Source organism: Anoplolepis gracilipes, chromosome 6 (genome assembly GCF_047496725.1).
Source record: "Anoplolepis gracilipes chromosome 6, ASM4749672v1, whole genome shotgun sequence".
Classification (NCBI taxonomy): Eukaryota; Metazoa; Arthropoda; class Insecta; order Hymenoptera; family Formicidae; genus Anoplolepis; species Anoplolepis gracilipes.
In genome coordinates this window covers 13,545,001-13,571,478 of record NC_132975.1, presented here as the reverse complement: position 1 = coordinate 13,571,478, position 26,478 = coordinate 13,545,001, and the positions used below count along the sequence as shown (strand labels likewise).

Genomic DNA, 26,478 nt, shown 5'->3' with positions numbered 1-26,478 from the left:
AAAAAATGTATGTAAAGAATTAAATAATATACAATATAATAGATTATTGTTCATATATATTATATATAAAAATAAATTAAAAGTGAACAAAAAAAATAAATTCTATTTTTTCCGGCCTTTTATATTAGTACGGTGTACAAAATTTATTGTCCTTACTTAATTTTATTTTCAAATTACTAATTTGAGTAATTTTAAAAAATATTGAAAATATTGAAAAAATTTTTAGATAAGAAAAGTATGTATTAATATCAATAATTATTTTTTATTTTGAGATTTTATTTCTCTTTCTTTCTCGTTTTATAGTTTTTCCCTCATTTAACAATTACAATAAATTTTTTGCATTAATCTAACGAGCGTTTCTATTAATCAGCTATAGATGATCATGATTATGATTATTTTATAACATTGGTATAATATATAATATATGTAATCTTTATTAGGCACCTAGTGGATATTCACCAGAACAATGGGCAGCTGCGCAACAGCAAGGTTGGGCTCAATGGCAGCAGTGGCAACAACAATATCAACAATGGCAAGCACAATATGGCGACAAGGTATAATAAAAAAAGTATTATTATATAAATAATATTTAATAAATAAATGAGTATATAAATATAATTATGAAAATATAAATGTAGATGTTATATGTATCAAATTTTTGAGAAAGAAATTTAATGTTAATAGTTATTATTGAAATATTTGTAAGAGATTTATAATTTTTCAGAAATTTATTATATTATTGTAGAAATGTATACAGATACACTAGACAAAAAAATATTTGCTTTAATATTTTATTTTCTTTGTGATAATTTGTGATGATTTACAAAAATAATTTTGTTATATATTACTTTTTTATACATTAATATCAACGAAATTAATAAGATTTAATAAAAATATGTTGCACTTTTTTTTATAAAATTGTTTCTTTTTTTAAAATAGAGAAATGTTCAAATAACTTTCTTAAATTTCTAAAAATTTCAAGTTTTACAAAATTATATGAAGTTAATAAAATTTGCAGCCCCCTACTTTTCAACTATTTCTACGTGAAAAAAAAATGTTATAAAAAGTGCTTTAATTATTAAATATTAGCCTATTAATGCAAATTAATTAGCAAATAAAAATAATGTATTTTGATACAAATTTGTAATTAATATAATATTTTTTTTTTATATTAAATTATTTCCTAAAAGAAAGACGACATACAAATTCTTTTCTTAATTATTATATATCTTTCTAACTTTTTTGAGTTTTATTTGATAGTATTATATAAAAATTGCAAAATTTTATTTAATTCTAAATATATTAAATATATATTAAGTAATTCTAATATTAAATTATATCTTTTAGTACAAATAAGAACAATGTGCTTTGATGAAAAGTTTTAGAATTTACAACATATATAATAATTATAAATAATAATAATTTTTTTTATATAAAATAAAAAAAATAAATAAAATATACAGATGTATTTTACATCTTCTGTATATTTTATTTGTGTAAATTTTTTATTGACTAACATTATACAAGTTTCAATTTTTATTTAGAAGCAGTTTAAAAAAATGTCCCATACTTATATGTAAAGATATTGTTTATGCTTCGATTCATTAATTTTTATTGAAAAAAATTTCTTTTTAGTACCAGGAGACGATGAAGCATTTATCTGCTCAGAATATGAATTTGACGAGCCAACTGCCATCAAATGTACAGCCACCACCTCTTCCCAAAGAGGAGGTGCGACCTCCTTTACCTTCCGCTACTACAAATACATATCAATTTGCGAATATGCCACCTCCACATCAAAATAATCTTCCATTATTCCCCACAAAAGAACCTGCCAATAAAACAATATCACAACCAAATGTGACAAACTATCCTACAAATCCACCGCTACCTACGACTCAGCCGCCCTTACCACCGGAAATCGGCGAGAATAGGGAGAGTATTTCAGTTGAAAAAAGTAATGTAATTAGTGAATCCAAAAGTGCTAAACAGTTAAAACTCGAAGATGACGAATTAACTGAGGCTGAGAGAACATTTGATGAACAGTTCCAACAGTGGGAAGAGCAGTTTAACAAGTGGAAGCAGCAGAACGCTAATCATCCTGACAAGGTAAGTGATGTGTTACAATTTATATACTCAACACTTTAATATGCATAAAATTACTACAAGATATTAAATGGATATTATTAAAGAGTTGTAATTATTTATATTGGAAAACACATTTTTGATAATTTGATTTTTTTGTACATTAAAAATACTGATTGAATTGTACTTTTGCTTAATATCATAAAATGATATTAAAATGTACGAGTTATGTGCATCTTAAATAAGAGATTTGCAATTTTTATGAAGATTCAATTATCATGCTCAATTTTCAGACTCAATATAAGCAATACGAAGCAAAGTGGACATCTTGGCGTGAAAAATTGATTGAACGGCGCGAACAAATGCGTAGAAAACGCGAGCAACAAAAACAAATCACTGTGAAAGCGGAAACAGAGAAGAATAAAAATGTGTCGTCTGGCGACGATAAAATATTGAACATCTTATCGAACACTGAAAATCAACGATTAATTAACAATCTGTTAGGTATCGGGCAAACGTTGGGTTTGACAGGAAAACAAAGCACTACTGCACCTTTGCCGCCTCCGCCGCCGCCACCTCCACCATTACCAGAAACTACAAATTCTAACAATCCTACAACTCAAGGAACATTGTCGCAATCAACTCCGTCGCAAGTAAACATAATAAGATCAAACATCGCGTCAGCTTGGTCTGAGTCGCAACAATGGGGGAATCAACAATATAATCCCAGAATAGAAGCGCAAGGATACAGTGCTGGGACGCCTACAATGCCATTAATGTCCTCAGGACTGGATGTTGGTCCATCTCAAATTATTTCACCAAATTTTACACAGCCACCACCAAATCTGGCAAACAACCTCATGCCAAACTTTTCGCAACCTCCACCAAATTTCTCCAATAATGATCGACCGCAATTGCAAAATGTGAGAGCACCAGGTCCAACAACTATGAAAGATGGTCCTGCATTTAGTTCGGCTGATCCTTCGAATATGGACATGCGTTTTATTCATCCAAACAATCGAATGTCTCATAGTTTTGACGGACAGCCCAATTTTCGAAGATGCGATCAGGAACGTTTCGGACGAGAAGTTAATATTAATCTAAATTTAAACGAGCAAGATCAGTTTAAATCTACAGATCCTTTTGATAACATTGAAGCGCAACGTTTCAAAAGAGGCGATAGAAGTTGTAGTGACTTCGGGAATAATCAATTGAATTTGCAGAATAATTTCAATGTAGGTAACGAGCGATTTGGACCGGCAAACGACCGTTTAGAAACAGGAAGTGATCGTTTTAACAGAGAAAATCGATTTGGACCGATGGGAAATGACAGATTCTTATCAGGAGGTGACAGATTCGGATCAAATAATGATCGACTTGGTCCAGGATCAGAGCGATTCGGTAACGAATGGCTTGGACCAGAAGGTGATCGATTTAGAGGAATCGATCGAGTCGGAATGGATAAAGATCGCCGTGGACCTGCAAACGATCGATTTGGACCGGATAATGAGCGATTTCCATCGGATCGATTTGCATCAGGATTGGGAACTGACCGTTTTTCTGGCAACGATCGGTTCGGACCTAATAACGAACATTTTCGCTCGAACGATCGATTCAGCAAGGGTAATTCGGATTATTTTGATTCAAAAGAAGTTACTGATCATAGACGAGATAATTTTGGTGTTAATTCTCGTGGTTTTAATAGAAATCCATCATTTAGCCCGCCGAATGAGCTATCACCGGAGCTGAAGAAACTCATGGAAAAACGGAAAGCTGCTGGGGACGTATTTAGACCTAGTTTTATTGATTCTGACAAGTCCAGCAGTGTCAGTTCTCTCAGTGAAAGCTTTAAGAAGATTGCTGGTGATTCACCCTTTAGAAGCTGCTTTGATCTTCAAAAGAACAATCTACCAAATCGTTGCGGATCAATGCATTTCCCAAACAGTGGACCATCAAACTTTCAATTACATTCTGATTCAGGACAGCTTCCCATTTTATCATATGGTCCACGAGATCACCCTTTTAAGAGTGATAATGAACCTCCTTTCAAAGGACTTTTAGACAACTTTACCAAACATCCTAAAGATTATAATGAACAATCAGAGAAGGATATGGAAATTAGACAGCATCCTAATCAACCTCAATCAATCAATATTCAATCTCAAGTTTCTGTTAAACATGCCGGGAACATTGAAACTACTGATTCTGATCCTTTATTACAAACTGATGGCATTGCAGATTCAAAGAATGCAGAAGCTATACAAGCGAATGAGACTGAAGGTACTAAGGAACAGGAAAACGTTACTTCTGAAGATAACTCGAAGAACGATGACGCAGAAAAAAGCAAGCTTCTTAGTGATACTCTCTTGCAGCAGGATGATAAGGAACGTGATAATAATCAAGCACAAAATAGTGCTGAAAGAATAGAAGAATCTAATAACAATAATGATAGCAATATCAAAAAGCCTGAAAGTTTGCCCTTCATGGGTGAAAATGATCCACGACCAGAAGATTTGAATATTGAACCACCACCAGAACTGCCCAATTTGTGTCTTATTTCTACAAACTCTAATCAGAACGCATTGTTAAATCCAACCGAAGATTTTAATAAAAAGGAACCGGCTGGCAACAAATTCGATATGCGTTTTGATAGTAATTGTGGATTTAGAGGAATGGAATTTAAATCTGGCGCATCATTTGAACTTCAAAACTCATCGATATTTGGTCCTAGAGGTCCTCACACATTTCCGGGTCCGAGTTCAAGTACGTTTCAACCGCAAGGTTCTATAGACACACAATTGGATCTGCGAGGTTCTAATGACGGTCACTTCCGGCCTAATGCATCCAGTGAAAGTCGAGCCCCTTCTGAGAGATCCAACGATGAACAGTTTAGTGAGCGCGGTCGTAACAACGAATCATCTGAAGCGCTTAATAGCGGACAGTTTGGCTCACGAGATATAAATGAGCAATTTGGTCAATTTGGTTCGCGAGCGCTAGGAAAATTCGGTCCGGGCAGACCTACCGATCTGCAGTTTAGGCCAAGAGGCCCAATTGATCCGCCGTTTGCTCCGCGAAATCCTGGTGGCAGAGGCAATGAAATGCAGTTCAGACCTAGAGGCGTTAATGATCGTTTGGATTCTCGAACAATCTTCGAAGGACCATTTGGCCCGCGAGGTTTTAACGATGGATCATGCGAGTCTAGAGGACCCAACGATAATTTTTTCAATGCTCGACGTCTTACCGATCCACAACTCGGGCCTATGGGATCCGGTCCTAACAGATTTGGTAGAACGAATGAGATATCGTTCGATAAGAGACCTCCTTTTGATAGCGCAGCTTTTGGATTTTCTGGCGAAAGATCTCTTGGTCGAATATCCAACGAAGGACCACTTGGTCTGCGTAGTTCTAATGATATGTCACTTGGTTCTCGCGATTCAAATGACGTTCCTCTTCAACGTAATTCGAGTTTCAACGAGAATCAATTCGAATCTCGAGATTCTAACGATGGACCCTTTGGACTGTCCGACTTCAAAGCAAGAGGACCAGTAAGCGATACGACCAATGCAAATTTCCCATCTCGAAGCGATTCTTTTCATAATCGTAGCGATTACATGCGTAGGAACTCTTATCTTAGAAGAGAACAGTTTGAAGATAATATTCCCGTTAAAAAAACCATGTATGAAAGTCCGACCGATGAATTTACTAGAAGCTGCCTGCTGAGTGAGAGTAAAGATGTAGAACTACGAAATGCAATTAGTCTTTACAAAAAAGAATTAGAGACCGGATCTCGTCCAGGATACGGACCCAATGATGCTTGGAAGAATAAGTTTGGCAATGATCTGACGTCTGATAGAGCTCAACAAAACGTTGATAATAATGTTCCATTTGATGACAAATTGAAATCGGAAAAGATTCCGACTGAACCGAAGACGGGAGATTACAGACCGCAGTATGGTGAACCTGCGGCTAATCCCGCAAACTTCCAGCCGAAGCATCCCTCTAGCTTGTTTATGAAACGGTCACAATTAAGAACTGGCCAAGATTTTTGCGCGCAGAGACAATTCAATTATAATCACGGTGAGATTGATAAGAAGTTTGTTGAACCATGTAACTTTACCCCGGTGAAGGTAATTGATTATGGACACACATCTCGTCTGTCAATTACGGATCAACATTTGTCTCCCGTTCAGTGCTTCGATTACGGTCATGGCGATCTGAAACCGGTGGTACTGGATCGCGAGCAACATCAGCAACAGCATCATCATTATCCGAAAAAAGATTTTAAAAACTGGGTGGAGAACGAGCAAAATCTCAAGGAGTACACTGAGAAGATGAACAATTACGAGAAGAGATATGTGGAAAAAAGGAACTATGAGAACTACGATACGTGTCGATCGTCAGACTATAACAAACGAAAGGAACACGATTGGCAACCGAGTGATAAAATGTACGAGACAGAGAGGAAGGGAAACGATGATCGTAAAGAGAAAGGGTATAATCCTGAATCGGAATCCCGATTCTTCGAACGTAACTCTGGTAACGATCAGAGCGATTTATATCAAAGCGATAGAAGCGTTCAGAAAGGTAATTTTTTATTTCAGATAATCTTTTATGTTAGATAATATAATAGAATTCCAACTATAACATTTAATCGAAAATGATTTTCGTTGTTTTGTTGCTTATCTCTCTCTCTACTTTCTAATATTAATTTATATAATTAACTTATAATTATTTTCATTTATACTTGATGTAAATATATTAACGAAGCTGTAGTAGAAAAAGCTTCTACAGTGAACATATGAAGAAATAGAAAACGAATTACAATCGAGCATTTTCTTTGATTCGACGTAACATTTCAAAGAATAACAATTAACAAGAATATTAAACTAATTAATTGATTCACTTGTGTGTTCACTGCTTAAATCCTATGCCACCTGATTTTTTACTTAGGAGAAGTGAACTAAAAGTTACCGAAAATTCATTCCATAATAATATAAAATATTCTCTCCAAATACTTGGTCATAAATCAGTATATTTTATATTATTTTATGAGCATATTCTACTTCGGACTGATATAAAAATATTTGCAAACGTAAAGATGACATGTAGAATATGTTTATAAAGTTATAAAATTTGCAATGCTGATTTAGAGAATTATTTTCTTATATATTATCAATTGAAATATTAAGGCAAACAGTTTTTCATGTTGAACCTATATCGAGCTCATTGTCTTGTTTTTTTTTTTTTCAATATAGAACGAGTTCAAGAGATACGCGAAATTTCGCGAAAGGAAATAACAAATAAAGACATTGACAAAGATGATAACAGGTATCGTGGAAACATTTTTTATCTAGACTTTTGATAATTATTATAAAAATAATATAATATAACAATATAGTTATATTATATAGTTAGCACGTAATAGATAATGTGTATAAAATGAAGTTTATGCAATATATGTGTTCTGAATGTATATGGCATTCTTTAGATCAAAAGGAAATGTTAACTGGCAGGAGAGTTCGAACAAGAACGTCGTAGACACAAACCTACAAGAGACCAGGTATGTTACATTGCTTTGAGTCTATTGAGTAGAAGTTTTGTTCTACTCGTTTAATCTCAGACAATAGCTTCACAAAATCAAGACATTTAAAAAAACAGCACTTAAACATTTTATAGAAAAAAATTACATAATATACAGAAACATCTAGTCCTATATATATAAATAAATGAATAAATAAATAAATAAATAAATATATATATATATATATACATATATAATATATATATATATATATTTATTTATTTATTTATTTATTTATTCATTTATTTATATATATAGGACTAGATGTGTATGTTATATTGTTATATTCTTGCATATCTTATTAATAATATAACACACAAATTAGTCATGTAACTTTTTAAATAAGAAAGAATCATAATATTTATTAAATTTATTTAAATATCTATTAAATTAGAAATATTTCTCTCTCAAGATGTATCGTACTGATTTTCACAAATATTTTCGATTACATGCTCTACATACAATATTGCAAACTCTTACGTGAGGATTTTTTATGTCTTACTAAATATCAAATATTGCGCATATGCTATTGTGCATTTGCTGCAACACGAATTATGTATATTATTTGATTTCAAGCTATAATGTAAGAGAGTGGTATGATTTTTCGCTTCTGATATCGTAATACGATACGATATGACATTAAGATGTCAGAAGCTTTAAAAGCTTTATTTTATGTTCTACAATGTTTTATAATTTATTGAGACAGATTATTTGGATATCCGGACTTAAATATAATCAAATAATAATTATTTCGGATAATTCGGATATGTCGACATAAAATCAACAAAATCCGAATTGTACTTTTTATAAGCTTGATATACATAACAGATATATCAAATTTCGTATGTCTGTGTGTTACGCTAATTTCGCGTAAGTTTTCGCACAATTACGCAATTAGTCACCAAAGATTATACATAATGACCAATATAACATTGGTTATTATGAAACCATCTTTTCCAATTTATCAAGTTTACTAATTGTTTTTCATGATTTCATGATACACATCTTATAGATAAATGTGAATAACAAACTTGATTTAATGTAATAAACACTTTTTTTCGGTAAAAATGTTCTCTTTGGCGAATAAAGCCACGCTTTCGTAAAAGAGAGTATTACTTAAATCAACGTTTGTATCAAATTTTTATTATGACTCACAATAAGATATGCGTTTGTAATGATTTTATTGCTTACTGTAGAATTATTCATAATTTTTAGCCATCGAAATCTGTTTACACAGAATCTCTGATATTTTTATGCCCGACAAATTCAGTTCTTGCGATTCTCGTAATATGCCATATATGGCATGTAATCTGCATATATTGAATTTTTCACATTTTATCTCTAACTCTTTTCGACCTTTTAAATTTGACTTCTTTCTGTAACAAATTATGATACATTTTATATTAATATTATTACTCTCTTGACAGAGAGAATACACCATATGCATTTTGATTGTTCGTAACGGATATATTATCTCTAACAAAAACTGAATTCTTTATAATAAACGATATTTATAACAAATTATTGTTATTGCTTTTACTTGAGGTACTTGAAATATGTTATTTCATTATTTATAATGAATTTCTCATTCCTTATTGCTTATTATGAGATATTCATAATTTTGACTATATAATGTCTATATTTTCACAACGAAATTGTCATATTTTATATCTGACAAAGAGCGTTCTTATTTATTTATTCTTATTATAAATATTATAATTAAAATTTTTTTGCTATATTAGATTGATCAGAGTTTATTCGTTTTTTTTTTTTTTGGTTTATGCAAAAACATAAAAAACGAGTTTTTTTGATCAATCTGATAGATATAACAATAATTATAAGTATTATAGCATTTATTTTAAGAGACAAATTCTTGTTACAGTCTTCCTTTAGACACAAAGAAAAATGTTGCGGAATCAATTACAAAAACTCTCGAATTGGCAAAAATGCCAAATTACACGATGGTCGATGATCTACTGTGCCCACCGGGTCGCCAGAACAGACCATTAAAAATAGCTATAATTCTCAGAGGACCACCTGGCAGTGGTAAATCTTTCGTGGCTAAACTTATCAAGGTTAATAAACATTTAAATATTATCTATATTAATAAAAATATTAAGAAATTTTTTTTCATTGAAACATATATATAATCCTTTTTTAAAAGGTGTATACATATAATTTGAAAATTTCATTCAACTATTGTATTACATATATGTATATCCTACGAATTTATAAAAGTATAATTTACTTAAGCAACTTTCTTTTTTCTTGCAGGATAAAGAAGTCGAACAAGGTGGTTCAGCACCGAGAATATTGAGTTTAGACGATTACTTCCTTGTCGAAAAAGAAATAGAGACTAAGGATGATAATGGAAAAAAAGTCACAATTAAGGTACAATATTTAGTTTTGTAATATAAAATAGCTTCTGTGAAACTGACAATTATTTTTATTTGGAACGTATGCAGCAACTACATTTATAATATATAAAATTCATAATATTAATAATATTCAAAATTTAAAGTAGGATACTATTAAAGGTAACAACTTCTCATAATTTGTCATATGCTACCATTGTTTAAATTTATTTAAAAATTTAGTAATAAATATATATATATATACTATAATAAAAAATAAAATTACAAATAAAATAATTTCCACTTTTTGAGAAGAGACTTGGAACTCTATACATAAAAAATATATGTAAAAAAATGAAATAATAATCATTTAATATAATTGTTAACCTTGATAAATAAAGAAGAAAGTATTTTTCTGTAATATCTGATGTATATGAACCTATGATAGACACATGAATTTACTGTTTGTAACAGGAAATGGTATATGAATATGAAGAGGCCATGGAACAAAGTTATATAGCATCTCTAGTTAAAGCCTTCAAGAAAAATATAATGGACGGATTCTTCAATTTCATCATATTGGACTGCATCAATGAGAAGATTTCAGATTATGAAGAAATGTGGAGTTTCGCCAAAACAAAAGGTTTTAAAGTAAGTTATTTTAATGATAATAATATGCAGGATATTTCAAGAGAGACAATTGGATATTTCTTTTTATTGTAAAACTTTTTAATTTAAAATCAATCTTTTTTCAACAAAAAATGTTACAATATTTATAGTTTATTTAAAATGATTAACAATTAGAAATAATAGATTTTAAATTCTAGTGTCATGAAATTCATATTCTTTCTTGGTAATAGTATTAAGAGAGGTGGATGGTACTAGGACAACTCCCAATATCACCTAGATCGAAAACGTTCTTCTGTGACCTATCTTTGCTAACGATGTTGTCTGTAAAGGTATATGTATGCGAGATGGAAATGGATCTGCAAATATGCTTGAAAAGGAACATTCACAACCGTACCGAGGACGAAATTAATCGGATTATAGATTACTTTGAACCAACGCCCAGCTATCACCAAAAGCTAGATGTGAACTCGATGTTGCAAGAGCAGGCAATAGAGGAGGTAATTTTATTTGCTTTTTTAAAAGAGAATTAATATTTGGACATGCTCTGCAATAAAAGATTGTTCCATCATTAGATATTTTTCATAATCGTACATAAAATATAAAATTAGAGTTTTAAGATAATATACATGAATTGACAAATTAATAATATTACAAAGTATAAATGATATATATATATATATATAACAGTTATATATATATATATATATATATATATATATATATATATATATATATATAACATTTTTATTTTTTCAAAAAATCTTTCTAGAATAGTGCATATGTATCTATATTTAGCTATTAATCTTCTTATTAATTTTTTTTTGTTAGAAACGGATTCATTATTCTGATTGAATTGTTCAGACTTAAGACAAAGTATTAATTTTGAATTCTTAAATTTAATATGCGTTATTACTGTTAAAAAATTTTTTGATTGCAAATACAATTTACAGATATATATTCAACATATATATATATATATATATATATATATATATATATATATCATTTGTATATGCCATTTTTTTGTTGAATATATATCTGTAAATTGTATTTGCAATCAAAAAATTTTTATTTAAAAATTATAATTTAAAGGTCGACATGGAAGATAGCGAAGAAACACAAGAGAAACCTATCATGCAGAATGAAGATAGTCAAGACAGTCATGAAGACACTCAAGATATAATTGTAATTAAATGAAATTAATACTTCTATATAGAGAGTTAATTCGTTATTAATTAGTGATATTCATAAAACATATCAAAATCTCATTTTTATTTTTTCAAAAAATCTTTCTAGAATAGTGTATATGTATCTATATTTAGCTATTAATCTTCTTATTAATTTTTTTTTGTTAGAACCGGATTCATTATTCTGATTGAATTGTTCAGACTTAAGACAAAGTATTAATTTTGAATTCTTAAATTTAATATGCGTTATTACTGTTTTAGGGTGTCAGCAAATGGGAGAAAATGGAAGTTGAAGATAAACTAGGTTAGCTAATTTAAATTTTACATACTAACGAGATTAAATCAATTGTTCATATTTTATGCATATTAATTATGAATATATTTGTAAAATTATATTTCTTTTTTTTGTAATGCAGATCGATTAGATGGTTTAGCAAGAAAGAAAAATGAAACAAAACCTCAAACTATGGAAGATTTCCTTCAAGTTCCTGATTATTATAATATGGAAGATACGTCTGGTAAAAAACGAGTATGTATCTATGCAAAATATGTTAAAATAATAATCAATTATCCTTTAAATAACAATTCTACAAATCACTTTTTTATCAATTTAGAGATAATTTTATTTCGGCAAAACTACTTGAGGATATTATTATTTATTCATTTGCATCATTACAAGTTTTTGTGTTATATTGATTTATAATTTAAATTAAAATTCTGTTAAAGTTTCTATTTTTTACTGCACTCATATTACGTCACAAGTGATAAATTTACGAGTTTTTTTTCATGTTTGTGTACAGAATAAATTAAAATAATTTATTCATGTCATCATTCATCTTTGTAGTAATATAAATTGATATTTTATTAGAAATATACAAAAGGTTTTCTTTTTACATTAATTAAATAGTTATAAAGAATCTTGATTAATTATAAAATCTAGTTTTGTTGGAAATGTACAATGAACACATATATACATTCACTAATGCAGGATAACAAAAAGTTTTAATTTTTTTATATCAATCAAGTATGATTGCAGCAAGAAATCAGAAGTTTTGTATACAATTTTATTCAGATGCAAAGTTTTTGAGGAAAGAACTATATCCTCATTTATCTTTTTATTTATAGGTACGTTGGGCTGATTTAGAAGAACGTAAGGAACAGGAGAAAATGCGCGCCGTCGGATTTGTCGTTGGACATACTAATTGGGATCGAATGATGGATCCTACAAAGGGTGGAAGCGCTTTAACACGCACAAAGTACATATGATTCAAATTCACTTCTAAAGCATGTACTCGACGATAAGAATAAAATAAGGTAGTGCTTATTAATCGCTTTTTCCACAAGCTCCTCTTCCACGCTTTTTCCTTTTTCAAATTCAAATGTTGATCCAGTTGCTTTCCATTATTACACAAATATATTCATGATCTAAGTTTTTAAACTCAGATAATGACATTATTATTCAGTAAGTTAAAAGAACACGCAAGTGAGAATATTCATAATAATAACAATATTAATTTATTAATATTATTATGTCATTTTGTTCTTACTTGCCTATTTGGTGACAAAGTTATTGCATAAGAACACAGATTTATAACTTCACTTTTAAAGTGAGTTCACAAAACTCACTAAACTCACTAAAGCACATGGTCTCGAGCTTGTACAGATTATAGGTAGAAACTCAGTTGAATCTCACTTGTGAAAATAAAAAGGAACGTGTACTCAACTAATTGTAAGTTAGGACGTCACAAGTGAGAATTATCTGAGTTTTGGTGTAAATGGAAAGCAACTATTGTGTGTTTTATTTATGTGTGTGTGTGTGTGTGTGTGTGTGTGTGTGTGTGTGTGTGTGTGTGCACACACACACAGAAAAAAAAGATCTGTGATATTTCGCACATTTAAATATTTTTTCATAGCTTGATTAATTATTGGAAAACTCAGATATTTTTTTGCTTTTTTATAGTGCAAAAGTAATAAATAAGCATAGTAATATTTAAACCCATATATTTGAATTTTTCTAATGCTTATAGTTATAAAATAATTTTATAAATGAGTTTATTGCTGTGTATTTTGTTATTGTATTTGTTATTATACTGTCAAGATGCAATAACTATACATAAAGATATACAAATAATTATGTACATAATATATAGATATAGTTTTTATAATTAACATTTTACATAACATTTAATTACAATACTATTACATTCAATAGAATTTGTAATAGAAGAAATAGGAAATTTGATAAAGCAATCATATATATATACATCATATATACACTGAGTAAATGAATGCTTATCAATTTATTCGTTGTACTATATTTGAGTTAGAAAAAAACATGAGCATTTTATTTACATGATTATTATTGCAGGTTTTTCTCACTATCATAAAGAAATCGATAATTTAATGCTGAGTAATGAAAAAGAAGTGGAAAAACGCAATTGGCACATCCCATTTTCTAGTGTTCCAAGTTTTGTAATGTATAAAAAAAATAGTTTAAACAGATACTAATCGTTTAATTTTCTTTAATTAAAAAAAATAGAATTATGAAATAGTAAAAAAATAAGATAATATAACACGTTTAATATGTTGAGATTGTAAATTTTGTATATAATACGTCTCTAGATGACGCATTTATATATATATGTGTGTATGCGTGTATATGTATGCATATAGAAACAACATTTTACATGTAAGAAAAGTGTAACAAGAAAAATATCTCTTCATTATTATACCTAAACTGTATATAAAAATTACTTTAATAAATATCACTTTTAATCTGATTATATCTTCTTAATATTTTGTTGAATGAAAAAGTTGAATTTTTACAATTCAAATTTTCAAACTTAATATTCTAGGAATTGTTTGGAAATTTCAATTAATGCCGTTTCAGCATTACTCTATATTATTATAGGTATGTTATCAACAAATATAATGAGTATGTTAACAAACTTGTTGAACATATTTCTCTCATGTTTTGATTGATTAAAATAAAAAAATGTGTTGTGCCATTTTTTTATATGATTATTATTAAAAATGTGAAAATTCTTTAATATGGAGTGTAAACAACTGGTTTTACGTTTGTTTAGATACTGTTCAGAGCATTTATATTTGATATAAACCACAATAAAAACATTTCATCTATACTATCAACATAGACAAATATCGCAATTGTAACAAATGTAGTGAAATGTCTTCATCTTCTTCAAACTTTTTTTACAAAGAAAAGTGAAAAAGTTTACTTTGCATTTTAAATGTAATTGAAAGATTTAACAAAAATATAAAGAAAGAAGATATGTCACAATCTCATTCTGCTACTTAAACTGTGCTTCTTTAATATTGGATAACATCAAATAAGATATTTATCATCGATTATTCGATGATACAAGTCTTGTCTACATTTTATTATTTTGTTATCTTGTTAGGAGCGGTGATATATTTCGTTTATAGGATAACATATATACAAGATTAATGTCATTTCACAGGATGCACCATAAGTCATGTATATCTATAGACACAAATTATTTTGTTATTAAAAAATTATTGTTGAATAATTTGTGACATTTTTGTGAGCATCGTTTTTCGAGCTTTCGTATTGAAAAATAATAGAAAGTTTTGAAATAATTAATCTATTTTATATCACATTTTTTATTCGAATTTTATTATCTTATTTATCGCAATCCATCTCGAATTTATCTAATTAATTCATTTATCTACATATAAAATCTATTTTATTAACTATGATAGAAAAAAATTCGAAAATTTTGAATACGCACAATTTATTTAATAAAATGTATTGTCTTATGTTTTTCGGAAAATATTTAAAAAGCTTTAGAAAAGACATGCATTAATCCTTAATTGACAATATTTAATCTGTTACTTTGCTTATTCTTTTCTTTCAAGATGACATACGCGCGCGTGTGTGTACGTATACACAACAAAAAACTTAATTCTATATATTATATCGAAAAATATAATTTTTATAAAACGAACATTTTTTGAATATAGGAAAAATAGAGCATATATTTCTATGACGACATATTTCTACGAATAACAAATCTATATATATTTATACATATATTAATGTAAAAGATTATATATAGGATATTAGATAGATAGGATATATAGATTATATATGGGATAGAGTATATTTCTACGACGACATATTATTTTTACGAACAACAAATCAATAAATATATATTTATACATATATTAATTTAAATGTAAAAGAAATAATTTTTTATACAGTTAAAATATTGTTTTATATATAGAATCTCAATTTTTTTAAATCAAGTTTTGTTTAATGCAAATATTTTTATACTCGTACAACATTTATAATAATCTTATGATTAATGTTGAATTTTATGCAAGTATTGGTGGTACAAAAACACGTACTATTGTTCAAACATCAGTAATATTATATAAGTAACATTAGAGTCATAATTTCTTTATGAAAAATATAAATCAAAAAGCCAAAAATAATATTGCGAATTAAGGGCCGCAGCACAGACTTTTGCATGACGCATAATGCATATACATAAGGAATTCGATTGGTTGAATTTCTTATGCATATTTATAGTCCAATCAGTTTCCTTATGTATGTGCATTATGCGTTATGCAAGAGTCTGTGCTGCGGCCCTAAGGGTTAATATCTTTAATGCAATTTATTTTTAGAAAATTCATTGGAACAGAGAAATACATCATTAACTTATATTTAAAAAATATTAAAACCAATTTTAATAAATTTAAAGTTTCGTAAATATCAGTAATTTGTAGAGCATTATTATTTAATTAATTTGAAAATCTCAATAAAACTGGTAGAATTGCTTATTAACAATATATAAGAAGATTATTAAAGCAATAAGACCATTTAATACTTAATATTTTCTCATATTATTCAAACTTATAGTATGATAAATTTTAGCGTACTATTTAAGAGGCAGAATATTAACAAATTTTGAAAATTAAAGATTATTTCGAATTACTAAATGTTTTCACGCACTTAAATCATTGTACTCTCATATCTTCAAATTATTCAACATTTGTATTTATAAATCTTTATTTTATTTACATAAGTTGTAAGATCATCAACTTAACGTTGAGCTTAAAAATTTATTTCACCAAATATTGTACTTTTTTCTCAAAACATCAATATAATATTCAATGTTAAATAAACATTCCCGGTAATCATCGTTAACGTGCAAACACTTTTCGATGCTCGTATAAATAATTATCTCTCGTGCTATCGGCATCTCATCATTCCATATAATCCTTAACACAATTTAAACATACTTATGGTCCATCCTGTACATAAAATCTACATACATATTACGCGCAACATATTCACAAAATACATATGTACGTGTGTGTTGTGTAATTTCATGAACAAAAACTGGATTCTTTCACTTCCAACAACTTCGTTAAAACTACATAGTATAACAACAGTAAGAGATAAATAATTATTACAATAGAGACGCGCGTGTACATCGACATCAATGACGAAATTAACGATAAACGCAAGGCAATAATCTACAAGACATGGTGGTACATACATGCATATATATGTATCTGTATGTGTGTATGTGTGTGTGTGTGTGTGTGTGTGTTATATACATATATATGTATTATTTATACTTATTTACAATGAGACATTACACATAACAGTATATATATAACATATATAACAATAATTTCTGGTCCAATGAATATTAAGTATTTGTGTAAACGGATCGTGTTCCTTACATATATGTACATACAACACGAAAGTCGTGAAATTTCGCATCAAGACTCTATGGCCTTCAACGTAGTTTATTGTCGAAGATTGATTCGCGGCTAAATATTCAGCGACTAACATATATATTTCGTTTCGTTACGAGACAAAGACCGATATTTCGACGACGGGCAAATTTTTTAATATCACAGTTTTGTAGATAAATTGTTAAGTTACTATGTGTGATACATCGTCATTATGAATTGTGCTCGCTTGTATGATATTACAAGTTAGAGATATACAGAGTTCTATATTAAATAAAATTACGTGAACTATTTTTTGGAATATATTATTGACAAAATAGCATCGAAAAGTGATTATAAGTGAAAATAAAATTAATATCTTTCAAAATTGATGTCGTCGATATATCGGTGCTGAAGACTTTAATTGCAATGAGATATGTATCGTAGGATTTTCAACATAAATATTTTATATAATATAATTAAATTAACACAAAAAAATTTTTTTACATGGATTAAATATATTATAGAGAGTATTAATTTTGTCATAAATTTATTTTAAAAAAATGTTTAAGTTAGAGTTTAACTTTATGAATTAATTTAATAGTTTTTCATTTAAAAATTATTATAGCCTCTATAGTTTTATATGAGGATATTCGTCTTAAAATGTTTCACAGAATCTGTCATTATAAGAACACTTGGTTTTGCCATATTTATAATGAATAACATATTTCTCTATCCATTTTTGTGTCCTTTTTTAGATAATTTTATATTAAAAGAAAAATATCATTGTAAAGTATTTCGATGTATTACATGCAATATTTTTCTTTATATTACCAGATAAAGTATATATATTGCAGAATATATATATCTCTTCTTTGTATAACATTATTTCAAAAATAAGACATATAAAAATAAATATTTTCATCTTTTTATATATAACTATCTAAAAGCATGAAATTATTGTCTTTGCTTCTTTTCTTTGACTGATATTAATTATTACAATTTGAAAATAATTAAACGATCTATATAAACTTGAGAAATTTTTTTTGCATAAAATTATCTCCAAAATATTGTTTTCGTTTATTCTGTATGTTTTTTATTCATTAAACATGCAGCATTATTTATCCTTTCGAATAACAAAACGGTAGACTTAAAATATCAATCTGATTAGGACGAATATTCTCATATCGCATAATTTGAATTTTTACTTAATTAACAAATTTTAAAAGTCACCCGCCGCCGAGGCGTCTAGATATGTATACAAAATTAAAATAATAATTATTGTATTTGCAAAATGAAGAAAATGAGAAAAAAAAATAATCTCAAGAGGCAGAAGAAACGCCAAAGTCTAGTCTTACTTTTCTCGCTACATATATTCATAAGCAATACTACTATATAAGCAATCATAGATACATCTCTCGATATGCCAAGGTATGCTTAGAAAAAAAATACAATACTTTATTCATATAAACATACCTTTTTATTTATCGCGTATGGATTAATCCATACACAAAATTATCAAATTATTGCCCGCAATACTTTGCAACTACATTGCCGACAATAATTGGCATAATAAGCTACCCGCGTTCGAAATATAATTCTAATTATCTTATAGCCATATACATACTTATAAATCCATAAGTTATACTTGTTTGTTTTATGAATCTATAAGTGATTAATATTGATCAATTACTACTGACAATACTCTTGATAATTATATCGTTGACGAATAATTGCTCTGAAAAACCATTATCAATATATCTCATTAAAGATTATATATGCGTCTTAATAATTACTCGATGTTAATCAATTATTGCCACCAATAATAGTCGGAAGATGTATAGTTGACAATAATTGTCGCAAGGAGTTGTCACTTTAAAGCGTATCTCTCGATGTACACTGTGAAATTTATCCAATCTAGGACAAAGATATTTGATTTGATTGCATATAAATTGTCTATAAAAAAACATGTTTATTCTAGATATAAATTTCAATATATATATATATATATATAATATAATATAGTTCTTACATAATTAGGACTTCACTCTCATATTTTTAGATTAATTACATATAATTTATATTGCTTTGTTTAATTATTAACTGTCTTGCCAGCTTCACAATTTAATATATTATGTTAAAAATTAGAAAAAAAATAAATGTGAATATGTACACATATTATATGTGTATGTGGCATTTAAACAAATGTTATATCGCAGTCAATATTCCAGTAAATTATAAATAATTATAATTTTTGTGATTTACCATATATATATCTCATATCGTTTTAATAAATTTTAAATTTTAGCAATTTATAAACATAGATGTTACTTTGTTTGATAAAATTTAATCATTTTATTTCATATACTTTTTGTATTACATAAATGCGAAAAATTGTTTGTTTTCTATAAATAGTATTACTTTTTCTTTTCAATTGACTAAATAAATATTACGAAGCTAAATTTAGTAAAATTAAGCAAGGATTAGTTTAGTTTAGAAAAAGGATATATTAGGTGATTATTTCAAAAATAATATTTGATGGAAATCTTTTTTAGGTTTAGATAGCTTTGTTTAGAAGAACGTAAAAGTTTTTCGAAGTATTTCTACATTTAATTATACATTTAATATACATGAATATGCTATAGATTATTAGATCTATATAAAAAAAAAATCCAATTAACTGGATAGTTATTAGATATACATTATGAACACATTATACACTTGATATTACATTATTAATGTAGAACAATCAAATTTTTTTCTCATAACACATATTGTACATATAAAATTATTTATCTTTTTTTACACTTATTTTTTCTGTGTAAACGTATATACACTTACTAATATTTCCTTCAAATTTTAATATCAAATTAATTGTACTCAAACTATTTCACAATGAAAGAAAAAAGCAGACTGTATGTGTGTGTATATATATATATATATATGTATGTATGTATGTATGTATGTATATATGTGTATATATGTCTATATACAATCAAATAGAATATTTTTGTCCTGCTGAATTGGAATAAATTCTACATTGTGCGTTGTTTGCATGCTGGTTTCCTAGAGAGGACGATACGCGGGGACACATTTATGACACATAACACAGTACGTTTAGTACGTATATGTAGAAAGAGAGTCGCTAAATGGCAGTAGGGAATAAACAAACTAATACACCGCTGTTTGTTCCCCCTTTTCAGGCACCCGCAAAGCCGTACACCTCCAACACTCTGATCTCGAAGTCACCACTGGCACAAAGAGGTGGGTTGTTAAAAGTTGAACACCGGTCTGTCTTGCCGAATCTTATGTTTTCATCCATCCAGATCGCCTGACCATCTCTGCAGATTAGAAACAAAATGACGAATCGTACCGAAACGGTACGTTATAATATTAATTTGCTTTAAATCAATAATTTTAATAAATGAGATGAAAATACAATATTTTATGAGAATTTTTTCAGTAGAATATTTTTTTGTTTACAAAAACAATTTTAAATATCTAATAATAAAATATTTATTACCAAACAATTTGGATTCCTAAATGATATATATTTTAATTTATATTTATATATTTATGATAAATTTTATTTTATTTAAGTATATTTACATATTGAATATGATATCGATCGAGTCTTGTCGATGTTATGATTTTATTATCATATAAGAAATTATTTTATATATTATAGCTTACCCGCCACCGATAGTTATCATTCTCGAATCCGCAGCCATAAATAGTTCAGCCGAGTGATGTACTCTAGAGTCGTTGTGCGATGAATCCATGCCTACCCAAGGATACTTGGCTCGCTCAGGATACAAGCTGAACAGGAATGTTTCGCCAGTACCAAAGTACGCTTGTCTATGTCCTCTGTCATCCTTCAAATTACGCTCGCACCATCTTGTCGAACAGTAAGCTCCAAATACCTGAAAAATTATTTTAAAAAATTAGTAAAATGGAACATGTTAATTTTTGAGATCTGCAATGAAATATCTAAACAAATTATATTTATTTAGAAATATATGATAAATAAAAATAAAAATCTATTACAATAATAATATAAAATTTATGTTTAACATTATTAGTTTTCTAGTGAAAAAAAAAAATAAATACTTATTGAAGAATAAAGACATTCTTTTACCTCGTTATTACAGGTTTTTATCATCAAAAGGGTCGGCTCGTGTTGCTCAACTCGCACGTAGAACGTCGTTAAAGAGCATCCATGTTCCTCGGTTGTGTACAACAAAATAGGCTGATACATCGTGATTCTCATCGGTAGCCACGACCATAAGGTAAATAACTGGCAAATAAATAAATTCGAATAATTAGTCGAACATAAAAAAATGAAAGATCAATTTTATAATTGTGCAAACATTAGTTTTCAACGGCTCACTAATAAGAGGAGCAAACTAAACCACGATAAAACATGCGCTCGATTGTGACATTAAATTAAAATGATTATCAGCTGTTTTATGGAAAAATACAGTAACCAACATGGTAATAAAGATGAGGTGTTTTCAATAATGACAAAATTCGTGTTTGTTGAAAAAGAATGTAGTCCTTACATAAGATATAATCTTTCTTAACGAAAAATACATGATTAAATTAAGACATTTTTTGCGAAAATCTCTTCGACATTTTTCTTGTATTTCATTACTTTATCGCTTATGTTTACTGTGTTTTTCCAAAATGATAACGAAGCAAAAAAAATATCAAAATTTATTTGTTGGCAATTATCCATCTCATAGAATGTGTAATCATGAAAGATTTAATTGTGTGATGTAAATTTATACGGATAATCTAATTAAAAAATATTATAGGTATTTTCAAAATATTTCTACTCTTCTTGCGCATACTTATCACGAAAAAAGAACTAGACATATTCTTACAAAAATAATATAATATTTGTCATCTCATTATTTTCTATGCGTTAATTGTTTAAAATTGATATAGTAGCAAATTTATGTTCCACTTCTAATTGTAATTATACATATTGGTGTTTATGACCGTAATGAGTTGATTTATTATGCTAAATTAATTTGATATCAATATTCTGATTAAATTATTCTTATATATCCTACACATACGCACACATATCTCTACACATTTACACATATGCACACATATCTTTATAAAAAAAATATATACAAAATAATAAAATATATTATAGTATATTTCTTATATATATAATTTAAATATAATATTAATATATTTTGCGATATATCATGTTATATCGCAAATATCTTTTTATAAATACTAATTCTAATAATAAACCGTGTTTTTATTTTGCTATGTGGGATGTCTAAAACATGTGACGATACAGATATGATATGCTGGCGAAAGTAAACATCTGTATAATAATATTCTTTTGCAAAATCAGTGCATAATGTCATTCGTCATGCAACACAGTCAGGGTACAGCATTACTCAGTTAGAGATAAAAATACAAATGGATGTTAACGAGACGCTAACATGAATTTTTGCGCTAGCGATGATAAATGCATTTTCAGCTGCACATTCTATTTTCTTTTTTTTTCTTCTTTTTTTTTTATTTAGTTTTCCTCTTTACACTCTCTTTCTTCCTCTAATACAGGGAAATATTTCAAGAACTATTTGTTTTATTCATTATCAATTACATACACATTTTCATTTTCTTCTTCACTTCGCGAATGATATGCCTCAATTTATATCTTCCAAGGCTCCTTAGCGTGCAAATAAATCTTCTCTGATTATACTTTCAATCTCAAAAAGTATATCCTAAGAATTATCGTATAAAATATTTGAATATCATTCTAAAAAAAGTGCTCTGCATACATTTCTCGCATACCTATTGCATGTATACCAACGACGACAACTGGCATGCAAGCCTAAAAAAATCTACACTACTCGACGGAGCTTTCGAGAGTTTTAATTTGATCAACGAAAGGACGACCATATGAGAGTACTTACATCAGGTATATCTAGGATCTGGGAGCATATACTTTGTATGGGGTAAACACCCATTGACAGGGCGCGTGGTCCAGGACTGTGTGCTCCCTATATACCCGGTATCATTTAATCCATCATTCCAGTGAAGGCAGCACAACACAAGACAGCACAAACACGTCAGTTACATCGATATACAGTGCTTAGCGCGTTAACGGTACCGGTGCAAACGGTAATTTGCATGTACCTACCGCACGAATAAAGGGGGATGGATATTTTTTTTGTAATGTAAAACTTTAAAAAAAGAAGGTAAGGTGGTGCGCAAATACTTATTTCACTTTTGTTACGGATAATACATTTTCGTTAATTTAATATTAACGATCCCGTCATCTTTAGTATAAGATGATAGTAGAAAACTCCTCATCTTTCACTGCTGGATTCACGTAAAAATTATTAGCGCAAATCATATAAATTCTTTTTTTCCTACACATCGAAATAGATCTACCTTCTTGCATACTATAACTTGTTTTTGATAAAATACATTTATGAAATGTGCTGAAAAGACTAATTAATAGATTAATTATATAATTAGATAGCTGTGTAAACCTTGATCACTTGGCATATACATATATGTATAAAAACCATTCTGGCATAGTTTTAAACCATAAAACTAAAAGTGAAGGTCAGCGCAAAATCTTTTAAAATATCAAGAAACTTATAATCTCTCCTAACAGAGTAGAAAATAATATTTCAATGTCTATAATGAAGACTCATCTAATGTTATCACCAGCTCTTTTGATTCCTTTTCTTTTACGATAAAAAAATGTTAATCACATAAGAGAGGATATAGAGGTAAAACCAACATTTTTAATCACATTGGCTTCTATGATGCGAACGATTTTTCTTCAGTGAAACTATCAAAGAAGATCGTTTTTGTTGCACAATTTTTTTCATACCATATATATTTAAAAATGAACTAAAAATATTATTTTTTTTCATCTATTTGTTTTTATTGCATGTTAATAGAATTACGAATTTATAGAAAGAAATGTGTAATAAAACACAAAGAACATGCTTTGGATGTTTGTCGAATTACAAATACAATGTATGTATGAACAGAATTATATCTATGAAAAGCATCCTCTATAAAGCTAGTTATACCTGCCTATAATACCTGCAGTGGTACAATGGAGTTACATTAAAAAAATAGAGTTATGAATTTGTAATTTGTAATTTGTACATAGAGGGGAATGAAATTGATATTAAACGCTCGCTAAACAAGCCTCGATTAAAATCATTTAATCAAGAGATCCTTTTTTTTATAATCTTATTGTACTTTCATAATTACAACCCGCACTGATACACGCGGAGCCACACCGAAAAGCCAGCGAGAGTTTCACATTATGCGTTGCAGTAGACATGGCGAGATTATATTGGTTACTGTCATATCGATAAGAAGTCGTATTAGAGGAATCATTGCGGATATATAAGTAATAACAGCGACAAAGCTGGCACGACAAATGTATGGCAATGAGTGAATAGAGTATGAGTGTAATATAAAAAATATCTCAGAGTATATAGAGGAAAGGATAAGGGCAGAGCACAATGAAATTGACAACAATCGACATTTCCCAAAAAGATAATTATACAATACCCTGTCTTTGTACGTGTCTTCACATTCTTTCTGAAAACAAATGGAATCATTGAGAGAGTCAGAGGTTCACCAAACCCTACAAGAGTCTACTTTTAACACGTTGGGCTATACAAAGTGGAGATTGAAACCAGTATACAGGATGTTCAATAAATTATGATACAATCGATTTAAAGGGACAATTCTTCTCATGCAAAAAAAAAGTCAAAAACAGGGAAAATCAATATCTTTTTATTTATTTTTTTTTCCATGAGAAATTATCTGTTCATTAGTTGTATCATGATTTATTGTAGCATTCTGAAATTTCGTCGAATTGAGATTTGGACATCATAGGCATGCACAGTAATGATCCTTACGTTTATCCGTGAAATGAAACACGATAATCGGCATAAAGTCTTTTCTCGCATACGTGTAACATCGAAAATCGAACTCAACGAAATTATAGCTGTTTCAATCTTCGTTACAAAGTAAAAGGAATCATACGGAGCAACCAAGCGTAAAAAGACCCCTGTCATTTCTTAAATTAAAAGAGATATGTAAATTGTAAAAAATAAAGTTTATATTTAATCGTTTAAACTGAACTCTATTATGAAAGCGTAACGACTGGTAGCTGTCCATATTGAGTAACTGAGGAGTAACTTTCATTTTTTTTCTTTCATTATTATATTACTAATTTTTCGCGAATATCGAATATTTTGATTAGATAATAATGTTTTATAACAATTAATTTCTGGCGACATTACGCTGTGAATTATAAATCATGTGCAAAAAATAATCGTGTGAGAAACCATATTGCAAACCGATAAATTTATATCATTTGTAAATAAATTTTGTTAGATCAAATCACTCGATTGTACCAATCCTCAAAAATATAGCTTTTATTTTAATATTAAACAACGATAACTATAATTCATAAATGATAAAGTTGCTTCTTTTCTTATAAAATTTTTTTATAGATTATTGTTATATCTATAATAGAGAGATCAATTCAAACTATTAAATTTAAGCTTTATTTGTTATATTTCCCTTTCCTTTTAGGAAATAAAAGGGGCTGGTTAATTAATACTAGGATAATGCAACATTGCACACCATATAAAATTATAAATATTTCATATTTGCCATCTGTAAAAGTTTCGTCAACTAAAATTACAATCGTGCATGCAAAATCTAGATGTAAGTTTCAGAGGTTCTTACAATATAGAATTCTGTTTTTGACGGAACTAATATTTTTATTAATAATCCTATTGGATATTGCAATTTATAATGTTTAATTTAAAAATTGAAATAATTGCTTATTGTATTTTGAATTTATATTAAATCTTTTATAATATCATAAATA

At 28.4% G+C, this 26,478-nt stretch overlaps 2 protein-coding genes across 8 annotated transcripts in view; one reads left to right on the top strand and one right to left on the bottom strand.

Annotated features, from left to right (window-relative positions):
* The window catches only part of LOC140667240 (uncharacterized), a 25,180-nt gene extending 4,277 nt beyond the window's left edge, over positions 1-20,903 (top strand). The window contains exons 3-16 of one of the 3 annotated variants that reach the window (XM_072894978.1): positions 441-554; positions 1,636-2,109; positions 2,379-6,669; positions 7,341-7,413; positions 7,574-7,645; positions 9,549-9,741; positions 9,941-10,057; positions 10,495-10,671; positions 10,980-11,147; positions 11,743-11,835; positions 12,099-12,141; positions 12,254-12,366; positions 12,963-13,093; positions 20,771-20,903. In XM_072894978.1, the coding sequence (XP_072751079.1) occupies positions 441-554; positions 1,636-2,109; positions 2,379-6,669; positions 7,341-7,413; positions 7,574-7,645; positions 9,549-9,741; positions 9,941-10,057; positions 10,495-10,671; positions 10,980-11,147; positions 11,743-11,835; positions 12,099-12,141; positions 12,254-12,366; positions 12,963-13,093; positions 20,771-20,804 (6,093 nt within the window). In that variant the 3' untranslated portion in view covers positions 20,805-20,903. Of the gene's footprint in view, positions 1-440; positions 555-1,635; positions 2,110-2,378; positions 6,670-7,340; positions 7,414-7,573; positions 7,646-9,548; positions 9,742-9,940; positions 10,058-10,494; positions 10,672-10,979; positions 11,148-11,742; positions 11,836-12,098; positions 12,142-12,253; positions 12,367-12,962; positions 13,152-14,205; positions 14,616-20,770 lie in introns of those variants that run through there. The other 2 variants (XM_072894980.1, XM_072894981.1) reach the window with 2 other exon arrangements.
* Sky (GTPase-activating protein skywalker) overlaps positions 16,876-26,478 on the bottom strand; it is a 23,218-nt gene continuing 13,615 nt past the window's right edge. For 2 of the 5 annotated variants that reach the window (XM_072894982.1, XM_072894983.1), the window contains exons 8-11: positions 23,513-23,599; positions 21,706-21,864; positions 21,261-21,490; positions 16,876-20,908 (exon numbers count right to left, since the gene is read on the bottom strand). In XM_072894982.1, coding sequence (XP_072751083.1) covers positions 20,767-20,908; positions 21,261-21,490; positions 21,706-21,864; positions 23,513-23,599 — 618 coding nt within the window. In that variant the 3' untranslated portion in view covers positions 16,876-20,766. Of the gene's footprint in view, positions 20,909-21,260; positions 21,491-21,705; positions 21,865-23,512; positions 23,600-25,142; positions 25,173-26,478 lie in introns of all 5 variants that reach the window. The other 3 variants (XM_072894986.1, XM_072894984.1, XM_072894985.1) reach the window with 3 other exon arrangements.